This window comes from Bos indicus x Bos taurus, chromosome 6 (assembly GCF_003369695.1).
Source record: "Bos indicus x Bos taurus breed Angus x Brahman F1 hybrid chromosome 6, Bos_hybrid_MaternalHap_v2.0, whole genome shotgun sequence".
NCBI lineage: Eukaryota > Metazoa > Chordata > Mammalia > Artiodactyla > Bovidae > Bos > Bos indicus x Bos taurus.
The window spans coordinates 40,228,820-40,248,141 of NC_040081.1; the positions used below are offsets into that span (position 1 = coordinate 40,228,820).

The 19,322-nt window shown below is 35.2% G+C and overlaps 1 protein-coding gene across 8 annotated transcripts in view; it reads left to right on the forward strand.

The window, feature by feature from the left end:
- SLIT2 (slit guidance ligand 2) overlaps positions 1–19,322 on the forward strand; it is a 404,903-nt gene that overhangs the window by 255,294 nt on the left and 130,287 nt on the right. For 4 of the 8 annotated variants that reach the window (XM_027544143.1, XM_027544147.1, XM_027544146.1 and 1 more), the window contains exons 6-9: positions 7,920–7,991; positions 14,179–14,250; positions 16,823–16,986; positions 18,561–18,572. In XM_027544143.1, the coding sequence (XP_027399944.1) occupies positions 7,920–7,991; positions 14,179–14,250; positions 16,823–16,986; positions 18,561–18,572 (320 nt within the window). The remainder of the gene's footprint in view (positions 1–7,919; positions 7,992–14,178; positions 14,251–16,822; positions 16,987–18,560; positions 18,573–19,322) is intronic. The other 4 variants (XM_027544144.1, XM_027544149.1, XM_027544148.1 and 1 more) reach the window with 1 other exon arrangement.

Genomic DNA, 19,322 nt, shown 5'->3' on the forward strand with positions numbered 1-19,322 from the left:
TAGATAGTATCTTTAAAGTACATCATATCTGTTTTTTATTCTTCTTTCATGTTGCAGTATATCTTCAAAATGTACTCTGTATTCCAAACTTTACTATTTGTAAATGAATACAGTCATTTTCTATCTGCTTGCATCATACAAATTCTAGTAAATTTTCATCTGTTATCAACTGTACTCCCTCTTTCTATTAAAACTATTCATAGGTTAAAATAGGTGAGGGGAAAATATTTATATGTTTTACTATATATTGATTTAAAGACAAGAATTTAAGTTAAAAGATGATTTAACTTGGTTCTCTTTGAGTAAGTCATGGTGTCATTTGGGAAACAAGAATGCATGACTGGCTTTTTAAGAAACAAAACTATTTGGGATGCACTGATTATTAGTGATAAGATTTGGCAAATAGGAAAAAGAAGGTTAATCTAAATGTTGTTACACACTATTATATTATTTAGAAATTTTTTTCTGAAACTCTATCATCTTCAATTTATTTTATTGATGGATGATCATTTAAAACCCATAGGAGGAAAATTCACAGTTGTATAGTAAATCACAGGAAGACATATATTTTGTTTTTTTGCCCACCCTTCCCAATTTTTAAATATCAATCTACTCTTCTCCTTTCCTCTCTCATCTTCATGTTGTTGTTGCTTAGTCAGTAAGTCATGTCCGACTCTTTTGCAACCCCATGGACAGTAGCCTGCCAGGCTCCACTGTCCTTGGGATTTCCTAGGCAAGAATACTGGAGTGGGTTGCCATTTCCTTCTCCAAGGGATCTTCCCCATCCAGAGATCAAGTTTGCATCTCCTCCATTGGCGGGCTGATTCTTTACCACTGAGCCACCAGGAGAGCCTCATACTTCATGATAATAAAGGAACAAGGGTTGTCCACATAATAGAGAATCAATATGTAACAATCAGAAAGTGAAAGTGTTAGTCGCTTTGTCATGCCCAACTCTTTGCGGCCCCCGTGGACTGGAGCCCACCAAGCTCCTCTGTCCATGGGATTTCCCAGGCAAAAATACTGGAGTGGGTTGCCATTCCCTTCTATTCTTTCCTGGCCCAGGAATAGAACCCAGGTCTCCTGCATTGCAAGTGTTTACTGTCTGAGCCAACAGGGAAGCCCTAACAATCAAAGAGTGTGTTATATATTTTACCATTCAAATGCAAGACTTACCTTATCTTTGACCTGTAAGTTAAATCATATTTACAGGATGTTGACCATAATCAAAAAGAAGATCCATTTGTATAAAGTTAAAATTGTGATTTTTATTGCTCTCAGCTCCTTCCTAGAGTGTTTTCAGTGAGCCTGAGACTGGAGAGACTTTGAAGGGGAGATTGATTTCTCATTCAAGGGGCCTGTCATCCTTAGTTTTAGAATAAATACCACACATGGTTCTTAGGCATAGAACCTTCCTAATGTATCTGTGGAGATGATTCTTCATTATATAGATAGCAAATGAGATTGATTTTTATGATATGAGGACTAGAGCACCTCTTAACATCTATTTTAAGTCTTCCCTTTGTAGCTCAGCTGGTAAAGATTTCACCCGCAATACGGGAGACCTGGATTCCATCCCTGGGTTGGGAAAATCCTCTGGAGAAGAAAAGGCTACCCATTCCAGTATTCTGGCCTGGAGAATTCCATGGACTGTGTAGTCCACAGGATTGAAAAGAATTGGACACAACTAAGTGACTTTCATGAACATCTAGATTGCTGCCTATGGTCATAAGGGATAACCTGTAACACAGTTATCTGGGTTCTAAAATTTAAAGTGTATCAGGAACTCGGCAGACGCCATAGTCAGGACCATGGGAACTGTCCACGGTCCTGTAAATTGCCTGCTTTGTACTCACTGTAAAAAAGTACACTGATTTGTGATAATCCCCAGTAACTATGGGCAAGTTTGTTACCAGTAACCTCTCCAGCTTTGCATTTTGCTCGGTCTCCAGGTGCCTTAGCACTCTTTTTATTGATAGCATTTTCTCATGTAGATGAATCTATATAGCATATCTTCATAATCATTTTCCAAACCAAAACAAAAAATACAAGAAATTTTGATTGAAGAGTTGGGAATCTGATTCACATATGTATAAAGTAGCCATTGTCATGATCTTTCAGTGGTTGCATGTTGTTCTTGAGACAGAATAGATCTTTCTGTTTTTTGCTTCCCCAACCCTGGACAGCCAGCCATACTTTTCTCCCTCTGAACAATTACAATAACCTGCTAATTGAGTTTTGATCTCCAGTCTATATTCTCATTAGGGAATTTCAATGTTCCAGCCAAATTTTGTTTACATAAAACATTGTTTTTCATCCCATCTCTTCCTGGTTGAAAATCATTCCACTTATTAAAACAAAAACAAAACGCTTTGCTGTAGGCATCATGGTAAAGCCTTGGGAATTTAATGGAATATTGTCCACAATAGTTCTACAGGGTCTATAGGAATATAGGCTATTCTCTGAGAGAACAGTGAGTTTTACCCAATGGAATTGCATCTAGTCTCTTTAGATATTCATAATGGTCCCAAAATTCGGAGACCTGTGCAGGCTCACAGCCCCCTCTCCCACTGAATCTGTGCACAAGTTCTTTGCTCAAATCAGAATGATCTCTGTCTTGCAGACATTTACTCGGAACATTATAGAGCCTCGGCTCACAACTGTTCTTTGAACCAGTCTCCTCCATAGGGAATACCCACTTTTATTTCTGTCTTACTGGATTCTACCCATTTTTTAGGGATTAAGGGATTTTTTCTTCTCCCTCACACTATTATTTTCGCCTAGGGCAATCTCTTCCTTCTCTGAAATTCTGTAATATTCTTCTTCTGCTGACTTCTTCCTTGAAAATTTGCCTTTAGAAATTCAGCCTAAACCTCTATTTGCAGAATGAATAGCTACTGAATCTCTCTTCCTAGCCACCTGTGTCTAATGAGGGCTTCAACAATACATAGATTTAAAGTTGAATCGAGGTTTCACTAAACATTTACTACTTGTTTTGCATAACTTTAACTTCTGTGGGCCTTCTTTTCTTATCTGTAAAATCAAAATAACGATAATACCTACCTTTTCAAGTAATTGTGAGGAATAATACGATGGGAGTGTCTAAAGACCCTGCTGTTTAATGTGCGTTCAATAAATGCTAGCAGTTATTATTGTCAGTTTCTATTTTGACCTCCCTGATTAGTTTATTTAGATTTACCAGAACTGGAAGGTCAGTTTAGTTGTCTTTCCTCCAGTGTGTATTACCATGTCTCTTAGAGCTACCTTGAACTTCCTCCTAATAAATTAACAAATGGATATAACTTTATACTATGGCTTATTCCAATAAAAGCTGAGATTCTCTCTTCCTGTGAGGAAAACAAAGTGTTACTTGAAACATTGCAAAAGGGTTAAATTCTCAAATAATGTAAGTAATTTAAGATTTTTCAGAAAGTTCTTTCCTTGGTTTTTTTCTTCACTAATGCCCAGGCTAACACAGTTGTGCTTTCATGCCGAGGTAAATGATATAGTTGCAGAAACTTCTCTTTAGGATGGATTAATTTAAATTTGTCTCAAGCCCTCTGCATATTATAACTTATATCTTGGATTACTTGTTTCACAATCATTATTGGCATAAGATTTGTATATTTAGACACTCATATTTACCTGAACTTGATACATACAAGGGAAGAAATAGAACAGATTCTGCCCATATCCTTACCAGCATTTTTTTCTTTTTCTCCCATTACATTTATGTTTTATAAGGTTAGCGAAATGTTGTTATTCTCTCATACTGATTCTAATCACTTTGATGTGTTTTAAGTCAACTAAATTCTTGGAGTTTGTCATCTTGCAGTAGTGAGTTGAATATGAATGAAACTTTCTCATACCTAAAAAACCCTGGCAAAATTGGAACCTAGTCATAACAATTTTGTTGACACTCTGTACAGACTCTGCCTGGCTTAGAAATTATTAAAGATTTTTTATGTTCACTATTGTTTCAGAGGTAAGTATATTTTACGGTGTTCTAATTTTTACAAAAAGAAAATCAATTTATAATAAGATCTTATTACTTGGACACTGCACTGAAATATGAATTTTCTATGGATAAGGACAAAACCAACTAAAGTTAATGCAGGAAGATGTGTTTTGTATGTGTAATTCAAACAGTATGGTATATAGATTTTTAACAATGAAAACAGGAAATCCTAGGGAAAAAAGCAACAGAATACAGTGTCTCCAGTTATGTTTTAAGATGCCAAGTAAGCAAATGTACAAACTTTTTGTCATTTAATATACCTCTTTGTTAAAATTTATATCTAGCAAAATTATATATTATTTTTCATACCAAAAATTAATCAAAATCTGAAACTAGGCTAAATTATTTTTAGTCTTAAAGAAAAGCAGATCAGCTTTAGAAATTTTATGTGAGAGAAGCATAGAGTGATCACTTGATAAACGTGTGCTGCATTGTCGAATGCATTGCTAGAAAAAATTAAATAAGCAGTCTAGAGTTATTCTAGAGTATCAGAAGACGAATAGTTACCATTAAAAATAGAATCATAGAGTGTTAATGCTGAGAGAAATCTGAAAACTCCAGGAGATGGTGAGGGACAAGGAAGACTAGCATGCTGCAGTCCACAGGGTTGCGAAGAGTTGGACATGACTTCGTGACTGAAAAACAGTATGTTTTTAACAACATCATTTTCATGAAATTAAAGATAAAACCGCTGCTTCAAACCACACACATACAAACTAGGACAGTGATGGATCCAGAGGGAGGGGGGATTTGGAATTTGAACAGAAGCAAAAAGGAGGGTTGGAGGTAGAAAATAAGGAGGAGAAGACTCAGCAGCCTGGATGAGAATATGCAAGTTAGAAGTCTAAAGGAAACCACCAGTGGTCCTATCCATACCATTCTTTCTCCCAGGAAAATGAGAAAAGTGCTAGCTCGCTTTTCCCTGGAAAGTAGGCCATGTTAGAAAAGGACCCTTGAGCTGTGAGAGACACCCAGTACTCTTATCATCCATAGATCAACAACGTTACCTTATGTCTGGATAAATAGCTATAACATTACTTCTTGGAAAAGTGAAAAAGTTTTCCTCTTATTAATTATTTAATTTCGAACAATTCAATGGCATAGTGTGTAATCACATCTAAATGTGTCACTAAACTTGTGGCTGACCACATCCTTTCCTGTTTATAGAAAGCAGAAATGCCCAGGGTTTAAAAGGTGGTGAAGGAAGTGAATAGCGTGAGAGAAACAAGGTGCAGAAAAATAGTCCAGAAACTCTGAAATAAATTACACTTTTGTGTAGCTTTGACACTGTTTATCTTGAACCATATGCAGATAAACAGAGATTTGTGCAGAGATTTTTCTCATGAGCAATCATATGAGTACAGTACTTTGCATAAACGTAACTTTGACTATTAAAAAAATCTATTGTTGATGAAAAAATTGTCTGCTTTGATTTTCATTATCCTTTCAAATGAGTAATGTTTTCATAAAATACCTTTTTTGACCCGAGACATGACAGCATCCAGGAATCTTTTAGGGAAGAATTTGGTCGTATAAGAACCGAATATCTGTAATGTTTTAGTGCCAATAAGGGCTTAGACTTCTGTTAAGAATCAGAAGAAGCATATAATCAGGAGCAATGTTAAAGAGGGATGAAATTAGGAAAGTTTCCACCAGCGTCTCAACTTCTGGTGGTATATAGAAAGTAATCTGCCTTTCAGTACTTGTAGGACAAGATTTGCTTGAGTGCTTTCTGGCAAGCTAGGGCTTCCCCTTTGTGTATAGTATGCATGATTTAAAAGAAGCTGTGTCAGCACTGATTTATACATTGACAGCTAAGGATAATAAGGTATGGGCAAACATACAGCTCACCCTTTTACAGATTAACCTGGAGACTGCATTAGGCAAATTTGATAGCATTAAAAGATTTTGCCAATTTGTCTGGAAACAATTTCTCTTTTGTAGTGTGTCAAGGGTAACACTTCATGCCATTGTACTAATTTAAATGGCTTTGATAAATTGTTCAAGAGGTTAGAGAATAGTAGTGTAGATATATATTTAGCACTTTAAAATAAAAAAAAAAGGCTATTAACTTAATTGTTAAATGAATTTAATCTGTAAAAATCAAAAGTGCTCCAGAATGTAAGTGTTTTCTTGGAAACGCAGCAACCGTATTACATCATGAGTCTTTAAAAGTCTTCTTAGAAAATAAAATTATACGTCTGCATACTTCCTAATAAGCAGAGATGTCTTCGGCTGTTACAGTTGCATGAGTGGTAGCTGTTATTTGGGGAAAGCCTTAGTTTATACAGGCAATAAAATTGTATCTTCTCCAGGGCTCACCTTTTTTATATTGCACGTCTTAGATCACACAATTTGCATGGCATCAAGGTAGCCTCCTGTATGATTGTGTCCCCCAGAGACCTTCTTAAAAATGAGATGTATATTTCATGAGACATTCTCTATGTACATAATTTTTAAAGTAGGGAATTTGAAGAGGCCCTCTGAAAGTCACTGAATTAAATCGTTGCACCTTTATTCAATTGCCTTGTGAGAAAAACAGCTATTTCAAACAGTTCCCCTAAGAACAAACCTCAAATGTGAATTAGCCTTTTTGGTGAATCTTACACGTGAAATAATACAAAGATCCTAATCTTTGTATTAGGGTCATAGGCTTACCCTATTTATGTACCTCCCTTCCCAATGCATGCAAGGCTGACAACTCACCTATATCATCAACCATTTGGTTTCTATCTCAAGTGAAACATTAAAATACTTTTTCTTTATAAGAACAATAATATCACTAAAAACATCAGGCTACTAAATTTTAGATAAAAGCTGATTATTTGTTTAAGAAAAAAGAAGGCAGTGGGATTTAATACTTAGTTGTCTGTTTCAACCAAGTAAATTCCTTAGTATGAACAAGGAAATTTTAATTCCCCAAACAATCGGTAGGAGAAAGCAAACTGAAGTTTGAAACAGGCTTTATTTTCAATCTTTAAACATTAATAAGTGAATAATAACTGCTGGAGAAGATTTACTTATTTGAGTTTTGTGTTATTTAGAATGAATTAATACAGCTTTAAATGTTTGACTGCAGATATATGTAGAATTTTAATCTTGCTGCAGTATGTGTTTCTTCGTGTTTAGGGCCGAAATCAGTGTCTTTGAGAAAAGAAATTTTTTTTTTTTTTTAGTTTTCTAAAAAGTTAGTTTCTGGAGAGTGGTATAATTTGAGAAGCTCTTTAACTGAAAAGTCTGTAATATTTACAGTGCTGTGGATTCACCATTAATGATAGTGCAAATTATGGAAACAGTGAAGCTTAATATGAAACAACTGGTCGCTTTGTAAAGTATATGCCTAGTTGGGAATAGCAAGGAGATAGATGGGGTGTCATTTCTCTTTCTTGATTTGAAGTTCTTGAAGGAAAGCTGCTTTTAAAAGAAGGAAACCTAAAAGTAGTCTTGCTCGTTCTTGCCAAGGATAGTGAAATTAACATGCAGCTGGGCTTCTCTGATAAATGGATTCTGTTAGGTCACTGAGGGGTGCATGTGACATTAAGTGATTTACAGTCCTTTACCTTAATGAAATTGTTTCAGCAAGATGACGCTGAAAGCTCTTAATGGATAGCTTTTCTTGATGTAATGAAATTGCATTCCTATGGCATTTAATATAAGGTGCAGTTATTATTTACTGGCGCTTTCTGAGGGCTGCTATTTGCACAGACAGTTCAGAACAAAAAGAGATTTCAGTGGCGGCACCGAGGCCAGAATGGCTTGTGACATTCTTCTGCAGATGAGTGGATTTGTGAGAGCATTTTGGTTGTTGCGGCTAGGGCTTGAGAGACCCTTCAGGAGACTTCGTTTCACCTAACCCTGCTAGTGTCCAGTCTTTTACATATTCTTCTAATCTGTTTAACAGGCAACTGGATTACAACCACATCAGCTGTATTGAAGATGGGGCATTCAGGGCTCTCCGGGACCTGGAAGTGCTGTAAGTACCCCTTATTTCTCTTACTCTTTTAACCAGAGCTTTGTGTTTAGGGAGTGCTAATGTGGATGCTTATCTGTTAGCTTGAAATCTTGTGTCAGAATGGTTGCTGAAAGAGAAAGCCCTTAAATAACTCAGAGCAAATGCAGAGAAGAGTGGAAATGTATGGGTGCAAAACCTTGTATATCATATCTGTATGATTAGGTAGAATTGTCTAATTTTGGAAACACACTCACATGTTCACACGTATTGTCTTTTAAGTGTTTCTCCTTGTGGTAAAACAGGCTCATATACAGGATTTGTAAGAATTCCCAGAATTGCTATATATATAGATAGCATCGGTTGTACAGGAAAAATTACAAAAAATAAAAAATAAACCTTAAGAGCTGATATGTTGGTATATTTTAGTTGCTGTGCGATGGAAAGACATTTCTCATTTTAAAATATCATTTTAACTAGATAGCTTACCATCTTTGTAAGGTTATTTTAAAATGTACTTTCTAAATTTAATAAGCCGCCTATTAGGTCCATTTTAAAGTCTACTGACTTCATAAAGTACCACACACAGATTTGAATTATAAATGGCATTTTCTGTCCTTCCTTGCTGGATAGACATTGCTGAAAAATTGATTAGAGGCAACTGAATAATCTCTACAGATATTTGACATTGTAAAAATAATTTTAATGACATTGTTAATTATAATGAAAAATAATTTTAATGAAAACTAGTTCCTAAAGCTGCTTAAGCCGCCTATACACTTCTGAAAAATTTCCCCAAAGATTCACCTTTCTAACTTTTTAAGTATACTTACTAATTTCTCCCTCCAATAAAATATAGTTCTAAGATATAATTCTCCCCTGACTCAATTTATTCATCAGTCTGAATCTAAATTAAATGTGAAGAGGATTTGAATTTTTAGTTCATGTATTAAAAGTTACCAGAAATTGTGAAATTCTTCCAAAAAAAGATCCCATTGCTTTATAAATTGAGTTTGAAGAACAGAGTGTAATTCTGAATAAAGTTGATTGTTTCAACTAGGATGGCTTATTTTAACAATTTTTCTATATGGTTTTGGTGTTAATTGTCAATAAATGAAACTAATTTTAGCTGCATCACATACAGTTATTATTTTAAAAAAATTATATAAGAATGAGTTGATTGAAATAAAATGTTCTAAGGATATACACTATTTTCTAACCACGTGAGAAATGTTGATAAGAATCTACCTTATCCTAAAGGAATAAGAAATTTAAAGTGCTTATTATACAAACTGTAGTTATAAGTTCACTTTTAAAATTGTGTTCCAGAGCCATTTTTAATATAGGAAGTTCACTAGTGCTATTTCAAAGTCAAAATAACTGCGGTACAACTATGATTTCTTGATAGTGCTCTGACATCTGAACTATAGTCAATGTCACTAAACTCATATGTGAAGAGACGACCACATGTACTATTTAGTTGAATAGCGCAGATCAAATCAAAGAATTTGTTACTAATGGTAGCAAACACTTTATGAAAAATTTGCTAAATGTTTTGAATGAATTGAATATCATAAAATATTTCATTATTAAGCAAAAGAACTTAAATACTTATTAGATATAAAATAACTAATATATATGTAATATATTGAGGATATGTTGAGTGCTCTACATATATTTGAGAGAGAGAGAGGAAATAGCTGCTATGTGCCAAGTACTGTGGTCAGCACTGGAAACACTTTACCCACAAATACAATAACTCTTCATTTACTTTTTTGGTTCTAAACTAATATCATTGTTTTTAGAAGCAGTAAATTCAAGAAAACACTGTCACCTCATATATTTTGTTGGGTTTACAAAATATCTAAAAGATGACTTTTGTAAGATCCACTATCATGAAACATACCAAAGAATGATAAATATCTCATGGTTCATGGAGTCAAAATAAAAATTCAAAATGTTGGGAACTCTTTTGAGTACTTTAATATGTAGATCTCAAAAAAGCTAGCTAATGGTCAGAGTTTGTTTGTTAAAGAAAATAATTAAAATCAGCACGAAACAAGGAAATGTGAATTTTTATCAAAGAATTTTAATGTTTTGTGTTAAAATAGTATAAAGTCAAGCAGACATTCTTTTAACATATATTAATTTTTTAAATGCTTGTGATTGACCCAACCTTTAGAGAAAAAAATTAATGAAGAATTTAAGGCTTACTTGGATAGAGCAGTGGAAAGACTAAATACGTTAAGCCCTAATCTCCTAGTCTCTTGACAAGTAAATCAAAAGTTCACCCATCATAAACAGTTGGTCTGGGGCCTTTAAAATGTAGAGCTCCTGTTTTAAATACAGAGTTCAGAAAGTAGGTTACCCATTTTGATTGTTTCTATCATCCATGACTCTTTAAGAGATATCTTTTTATTATGTGGAAATAATGAAAGAGCATTAATTTGCACATCACCTTAAATTTCAGATTTCTAATGTTTTAGATCTTTAAAAATGTTAATTTGTGATTCATTTGTGAATGTATAGATATACTAAGGCCAAACAGGAGAAGATGGGCGTAAACACACTAGGCCACTGATGGAAATTCGTTTCATTAAAATATATATTAAGGGAGAGAGTGAATAAAGTTCAAGAAGGAAAAGCCAAGGTAGATGAAAGCAGGGAGACAGTTTATCACTTGTTTGTTCTTAATGAACTGACTTTTTATGGAAATTCTCATTGATAGGATTTAGAGTTTATTTTCCTAATAAGATACTATGTCAAAAGTAACACTGGAAACTAATTGTAGATCAGTATTTTATTTTCCTTGGACACGAGATTCAGAAATGACATATATCCCTTGACTTGCCAGGTTTATATGGTTTATTTATTTTTCTTTTCTATACAATAGACATAATTTAATTAAAACATAGTGGTCATATCCATCCAATATCAGACTCTCTGCCAAATCCTATGCTTAGCACTAGGGAATAAGAAGGAATAAATCAAGATCGAAGTCTGAGAGGGCCTAAATGATTACCAAGACTAACATTTCTTATTTATCCACCAGGATATCCTTTGTACATGAATATATTCTCATTACAAAGACAAAATCTTGAGGTTGAACATAGACTTTCATACAGGAAAAAGTGTTATACAAGTATAACTATACAAGTTTACTATACAAGTAAAGCAGTATATAAATTTGCATTATTTCATAATAGGAATTTATATAACACCTGCATGTTATTATACCTAATTAACACTTATTATTAATTTCAAAATAATTTCATTGGTTCCACATATTGTTCAGTTACCAGATATTAACATCAGTATTGCTTTGCCAGCATCATACGTGCTACATGCTAAGTCGCTTCAGTCGTGTCCGACTCTGTGCAACCCTTATGGACTGTAACCCACCAGACTCCTCTGTCCATGGGATTCTCCAGGCAAGAATACTGGAGTGGGTTGCCATGCCCTCCTCCAGGTGATCTTCCCAATTCAGGGATCAAACCCTTCCCTCTTATGTCTTCTGCATTGGCAGGTGGGTTCTTTACCACTTGTGCCATCTGGGAAGTCCTTGCCAGCATCAACACTAAATAAAAATACTAAGATAATTTCTTTAGTTGAATTAAATGAATTGACATTTTGAGAAATCTTCAAATTGATAGCCACTGGCTTCAGCGTGCAATGTAAACTCTTTTGTGTGTAATTATAAGAAACTAATGGCTTCCCTTCTATACCAGCTTCCCTGGTGGCTCACAGGGTAAAGAAGGATTGCCTGCGATGCAGGAGACCTGGGTTAGATCCCTGAGTTTGGAAGTTTCCCTGAAGCAGGGCATGGTAACCCACTCCAGTGTTCTTGGCCTAGAGAATCACCATGGACAGAGGAGCCTGGTGAGCTACAGTCCATAGGGCTGCAAACGGTTGGATACGACTGAGCAACTATGCACAGCACAGCATAAGAAGCTATAGTTCAAAATTAATGCATATCTGCTGAGTGTGAATTATTTTTTTAAAAAGCTATCCCCAAAGTCACATTATCCAACAGTCACATTAAATCTGTGAAGATTTAAACCATATAAAGTCAGCATAAATTTTGAGGATAGGAAAAGGGGTCATTTAAAGCAAATCCCTTTGAGAAGTGAAACCTTTTATTTCAGACATCGAGATATGTTTTAATGGTGTTTGAGAAAAATCTCATTTCACTTGAGTACCGGGAAATACTAAAAGCTTTTAGATAACGTAAGTCAACCAATTCAGTGCTTTATAGGTCCTTCATTCAGCGGGGTTTTTTTTTTTTTTTTCTATGTGACTTGATTCTAATCAGTCAGATTAGTTCTTACATCATTCAATACATTCCAAAACTGGATAGTAAAAAGAATCCATGCATGTTCTAGATCTGTAGCTATCGCATCCTGCTTTACGGAGAAATTTAAGTTAATTCCTTGACTCCCGAATACCCTGTATCCCACCATTGATAACCATAGCCACCAGCTAGTCTAAAGTGACCTCAGTGTATCTTGCTTAGCCCAAGCAGAACTGGCCCCATAGCCCATGGAGTCTCTGAAACATTTGAGTTGCCAGTATTTAAAAATTAGGAACCTTGGTCTAAGAGCTTCCTTCCATTTCTAGCTTCTTTTGAGCAGATCAGATTGTTTGGCAGCTTTCCATCACAGCAGAGCAATAGTTCATCAGAGCTGAATATTAGCTGCTACAACAAAGAATATCACCATCCTCAAGCTCCTCGTCGTCCCCAGCTGTCTGTCTGCTCTTCTCCATCTCTCTTCCCCATTTTATTTCTTTACAAGCAGCCTACTTCTCTCATGTATGTTTCCTGTCTGGCCTCTGTAGACAAATGAATGCACAATGTCTAATTCAGACACTTCTCAAGTATCAAACAGCATCCAACTGTAACCAAAGAACCATCTTTCCTGCCTCCTTCAGCAACTTGTCCTATGTAATCATCACCCTACTGTATCTTCTTTGTACTGGAATCATTTCTACATTTTTCACCCATTGCTGGGATAACTATCTTTCTCACTGTCTTGTCACAGTAAGACTAAAAAAAAAGAACTCTGTCTTCTAAATCTTATTAACTCTAAGTTTTTGTAATTTGTGTAATTGGTTTCCACAGTTAATTGTATGCTATTTTAAGACAGGATTTTATGCCTGGTTTATGTTCAGAAATTTCATATTGCCATAAAAATAAGAGCCATTCAGGAAATGTTTGATGAATGAATGAGTAATAGCTGTAGTAGAGATAGTAGTAATAATACAACTGACAATGCTTGTGTTAGAGGGAAAGTAGGACAATTTAGAGCCAAGCAAAGACTATATTTATTTTCACTGTATCTCCCTTGACCATCCCTGTTCAAGACTCTAGCTTCAAGAAACCATGATCACAACCACACAGCACTAAACGAGGAACAGGATGTGTGACTACAACTAAAAACTGCTAAGGGACTTCCCTGAGGTCCAGTGGCTAAGACTCCATGCTCCCAATGCAAGAGTCCTAGATTCCATCCCTAGTAGGGGAGCTAGATGGCACACGAACAGCTAAGAATTTGCATGCCACAACTAAAGATCCTGCTTCCCTCATCCCAGAGCAGCCATATAAATAAAGAAAGAAATAAAAACTGCTAGAGTATGTTAAGCTTTTACTATATTGCTACAGCATATCTCGTCTTTTCTACTCAATGCAAATACCAAATATAAATATCATTCTTCCTACTCACATTTCAACAGTGGCTGATGTCCACAGGAAAGAACCATTAGCAGGACTTGACAGAACTGATTCTGTGCTATTGATGTGAGATTTCAGCTGGAGACTTCAAATGGGTCTGTTTACTCGTGGACACTAATAATACATAATACCCTTCAAGGAACTGTAACTCTTCAATTATTTTTATTGTCTGATATTCTAATGGCTCATGTTCATTCCTTAACCAATATCAGAAGTAGACATGTAGGCACAAAGTGCATAAAGCTACATGGTCAAAGATACTGTGGCTAAAGTCGTAGGTTTGCAGTAAGTATTTGATGAATGCATAGCAGTATGTTAAAGTACGAAATTTATTTGTCATCTTGTGTATAATATAGTGCCTCCTTGATGCCATCTTTACCAGATACTTGTTCTGCATAATCACAAGAAGTTTTTTCTGTGTTAACATATGGAATGATCAGTAAATTTTCATATCTAAAATTTCTGACTTTTTTTATTCTACAGCACTCTCAACAATAACAACATTACTAGACTTTCTGTGGCAAGTTTCAACCATATGCCTAAACTTAGGACTTTGTAAGTAGCTTCAATATATATAAAATCAATTTAATCAATTGATTCTCCTTAAGTACTATTTTTAGCAAGTAAAGAAGATGACCACTAGTTCATCGTGGGCTAGACAAGGGAAACACCACTTTTTAAAAAGTTCTCGATATAATATTGAAATAAATGAACTATTATTCTGAAAACTTGAAAGCTTCCTTTTAAATAATATGTGTTATGGGAAGTTTGGGAGGGGAGAAAAACATTTACTTTGAGCTATTGTGGAGGTCACATTTCATTAAGAAATGGAAGACTCCTTGATTGGCTGTCAGAAATGATAAATGGTAAATCTTTATGATTTTATTACTGTACAGCAAGCAATCCTAATAAAGCTAAACTGGCTCTCCAACAGTCTTTGTAATGTAAAATTACAGCATCACCCTTTAGTGCTTCTATAATTAAGGTTGTGTCAGCATTTATATTTTAAAATATCTTTTCAGGGGTTACAGATGGACATTAAAATATTTTAGATGGATAAAAATTATTCTCTAATAAAAATGTTTGCTATAGCTATTTTTTTTTTTCTTTAAGAACAGAATTAATCCTCAAAACCCAGGGTGGGGTATTTAGTTAAAGCATTTTCAGAGATAAATCTCATTTGAATTGGGTTTCACAGTCACGAATCACCTTGACATAAAAAGTATATCATATACAATATGTGGGAAATTGTGGGAAACATAACCAAAGCAGTGGACTTCTTTAAAAAAAAATGTGTGTTTAAGTAGGGTAAATATATTTTGATAGTGTTTTGAAAATATCTTTCATTTTTACAGTGGCTTATAACTCAAAGCGTTACATTTATTTTCTCTCTTTAATCAAAAATTAGTTTAATTGCGACTTTTTAATGAATTAGATGTCAGTACTAATTCATGTTTTCTCATTAAAATCAAGTCTTCATGGGATGGCATTATAATTTCCTTGGAAAAATATTCAGGAAAATAAAATCATTCCAAAAGTAAGCAAATATAACTAAATTTTGTTTTCTTGGGGCTATCAGATTGAGACTAATCTGGCCCAGTGGGTCCAGTTCACTCAAACTCTTATTTGATGAAATTGGTTTCTCATTAACTTTAGCTAATTTTTAAAAAACAAATTGATCAAGCTTTCAATCTGTGAAAAACTAAAGCCATTAAGACTGCAGAAACTCTGCCATCTGCATTTTTGATAGTGAGTCTTATTTTCATGTAAAAAAAATCCACTACAGTTTGTCATACTATTCAGGTTTTTAAAATTTTATATTGTTTTCTCATTTCAAATATATATGCATCTAATCGCATCACTATAATGTGCTTGGTTTAGATGGAAACACTTACAGAGCAAAGGTGTGGAATGTGCTTTGTAGTTTCCAAAAGATGCCACTGACCTCCTAGCAAGCTTCACCAGAGGTCACCCAGCCTTCCCCAAATGTCCCTTTCTGTCCTGTGGCATGCCATCTAGTTTCGATGGAAGACAGTCTGTTCTGTATCTTCAGGCTCAAGGAGAATGTAAAACAGTCATCTAATTTTAAATTCCCTTGCTTTGGTTGTTTCATTATTCTATATTATCATTGCTACTTAAAAATTCCATTTTTATGGTCCAATTATCTTTCTGGACTGAGTTCCATGTTTTAATATCCATTACTGTTATTGGGTTAGAATCGAGCACATCAGCTAAAAAGGGCTAAAATGGTATTACTATGTCATAGATGATTCTGGGAATGATGCTTTGATTTATAGTTTTGGGTGTCCTTTAGTTTGAGAAAACATAAAAGCCAGTTTGAAGTCATTTACCTAATTTAGTGGATATATTTGTCTGATATTTTATAAATGGAGAAGTGCTATTTGCCACTTGAAAGGGATCCATGATCTGGTATGGATCTGTGCCAGCATAGAGGGGACTGGCTTAATTCCTTCACTCCCAGCCATCTATGTCTTTTAATTTCAATTCCTGCTCTTTGAGGCTATGTCCCCAAGAGCCAAAAGCAGCTAATCCCTTTTACTGCGATTAAACAAAAAGAAGGAAATCAGAATCAGGATGTGAAAAGAAGCAGTTTATATTAAATTATTTTTCTGTCTGGTTCAGCAAAAAATGAAAGTGACCTGCTAAAAAGGTTTTGCCAGTAGTTTCTAGAGAGACTAATAATGACAAGACTAACTGGGAACCAGATTGGGAACCACAATTTTTATTAACATGCCTCCTACCCCTACCTGGCCTCTGATCTTCCCATTTCTCTGCCCACCCCCATTGACTGCCAGTATGTTGGAACTGCAGAGCAATTTGCCTCGGACTTCTGTGTGTCTCTTTGTCTCTTTGAATAGACAGCAGCAAAAGATTTTCATGGTCATGTTCAAGCTCTCTGTGTATTTGCTTAGCTCAGTAGATGAAGAGGGACTTGAGTTTGTGGTTATCAGTTTAATTTTTAGGAATATAATTAAGTTGGCACGTATTAAGCTTTAACCTATTTTATGTTGAGATATAAACTTATATATTATTATGAATGAACTTTGCAAATTTTGAAATAACTCCATTCTGTTTTCTTGCTTTAAACTGCTTGGCTCTCATTCAGTCGACTCCATTCGAACAACCTATATTGTGACTGCCACCTGGCCTGGCTCTCGGACTGGCTGCGCCAAAGGCCTCGGGTGGGCCTCTACACTCAGTGTATGGGGCCATCTCACCTGAGGGGCCACAATGTAGCTGAGGTTCAAAAACGAGAATTTGTCTGCAGCGGTAAGAGAGAAAGAACCTTTCTGTTTTCATATTCCCGTATGCTATGATGTAAGGAACTGTGCAGGGTGCATGCTTGAAAGGTTTCACTGTTCCTCACTAACCTTTGCAGTTGTACACTAATCACTCCATGGAATTCCTCTGTGTTTGTGATGATGGTCATAGGCTGTAAGACAGTCCTGCATGGTTGGCAGTTACTGATGATTTGTACCTAAGTTGTGATGAAGGATTTTTAAGTTTTCACTCCAAGAGAAGTGTAAGAACTTTTGAGATTATAGTTCTGTTTGCTACTCATGATTTTCCCTTTAAGAAAGATCATTCTTACTTTGATCTTAACAATTGGAAAAATGATGAACAAGAATTGGATCCTGGCTAGGAAACTGAAAAAGTAATAGAACTGTAGTTGAAAAGTGATAAAATACTTTTCATGTATATGTATGTACTAGTCATTAAGTTCTACCTAAAAGAGATCAATGACTGGCTTCAGTAACAAAAATATAAAAACAAAAATAAGACTTAGGTTATGTAAAGTATGAATAGGTGACTTTCAGTTCTTTCTATGTGTTTAAGTATTTCATGTATATTTACCTCCCTCATAACATCTGTAGAGAAATGTAATATTATCTTTATATTAGAGATTTAAATGCTAAGAAAAAGAGATGATAAGTAACCTTGTGCAAGGTTATAGAGTTGAGCTCAAGGACCTCAAACTGCACAGTCTGATTCCCAGTTCATATAATTATATGTTAATATGTTGCATAAGGGCCTTCCCAGGTGGCACTAGTGGTAAAGAACCTGCCTGCCAATGCAGGAGATGTAAGAAATGAGGGTTCAGTCCCTGGGTCGAGAAGATTCCCTGGAGGAGGGCATGGCAACCCTCTCCAGTATTCTTGCCTGCAGAATCCCATGGACAGAGGAGCCTGACAGGCTACTGTCCATAGGGTCACAAAGAGTCAGACACAACTGAAGTGACTTATCACACATGCATACACATGTTGCATAAATATTAACATATAATTCATAAATATAAGACTGTTTCTGCTTTAGAAGTGTTTGTCCAAAATAACAATATAGCAAAATTTTAAAATATTTATGTTTATAATGCATCATAAGAGGCTTCACTCGTGGTTAAGATGGTAAAGAATCTGCCTATAATACAGAAGGCCTGGGTTGGATCCCTGGGTCGGGATGATCCCCTGGAGAAAGGCATGACAACCCAATCCAGTGTTCTTGCCTGGAGAATCCCATGGACAGAGGAGCCTCGTGGGCTACAGTCCAGGGGATCGCAAAGAGTGGGACACGACTGAGCAATTTTCTCTTTCACTTTCAATGCATCATAAATAGCAGTTTCCTAAAGGCAGAATGAGAAGACATGCTAGTTCAGGATTATTTTATTGCTCCCTTTGCAGCCTTTTTATGTGTTTTCTCATATTTGTAACTCAAACAAATTTTCATGTAATGTTATGGAACATTGTCAATAGGTCTGATTGCTTTATAAAAAATTAAATAAGGAAATGACTAACAATTCGTTACTAACCACTTTTTTCTCTCTTCACTTTTTCCTTCCTGTTTTCTAGATGAGGAAGAAGGCAAGTTGACGTTTCTTATTTAGACTGAGGCTATTTTTGTAACGTATGAGAACTTGTTGAGAGGGATCGGGTTAGTAATTAGTCAGCAGCCTCTTCCCTGTGAATCCCACCGGTAGGGCCCTTTCTCTGCAGAGCAGAGAGGGCTGGCCCTGCTTCAGGGACAAACCCAGCGTTTATAGACGCCCATTTGGTACAACATGCCTGATGGTCTGTTGTTTACCGTTTGAACAGAAAATTTCGGTATTGAATAGTAAAAACATATACCTGTGTGTAACTACACTTAGGCTAACATTTTAGGCTATACAAAGTCAAAAAAATCATCTAGATTACAACTAACAGAATGACATGATACAACTATCACGACTTCAAAAAAAGCAGTAATTTTGAACCTACCTAGAACTCAAACTTAGCATCATTTATTTTCCTCATACTTATCTGCACAGGATTACTTATTTAGAATCAACAGTTAGGTCCACCAAGAGGGAAGTTTTGCTATTTTCCTTTCCTTCTTTAAGTTAAAGTAAGTTAAGCTACTTAAATTCAGTCAAGACCAGGCTCTATCTAAGCTTATTAGAAATGAAATACAGATATTATTCTGAAATTGCTGCTTTTTTGAAATTCATAATAGTTTTGTATAGAATTCTAGTTTCAAATCAGAATTTAACCTTTCTCTTAAATCTTTTGAATTTTAAAAATTATCATTTTTGTAGTTTTAAAGATCTCATTTGTTTTACCTATGTTGATCCCAAG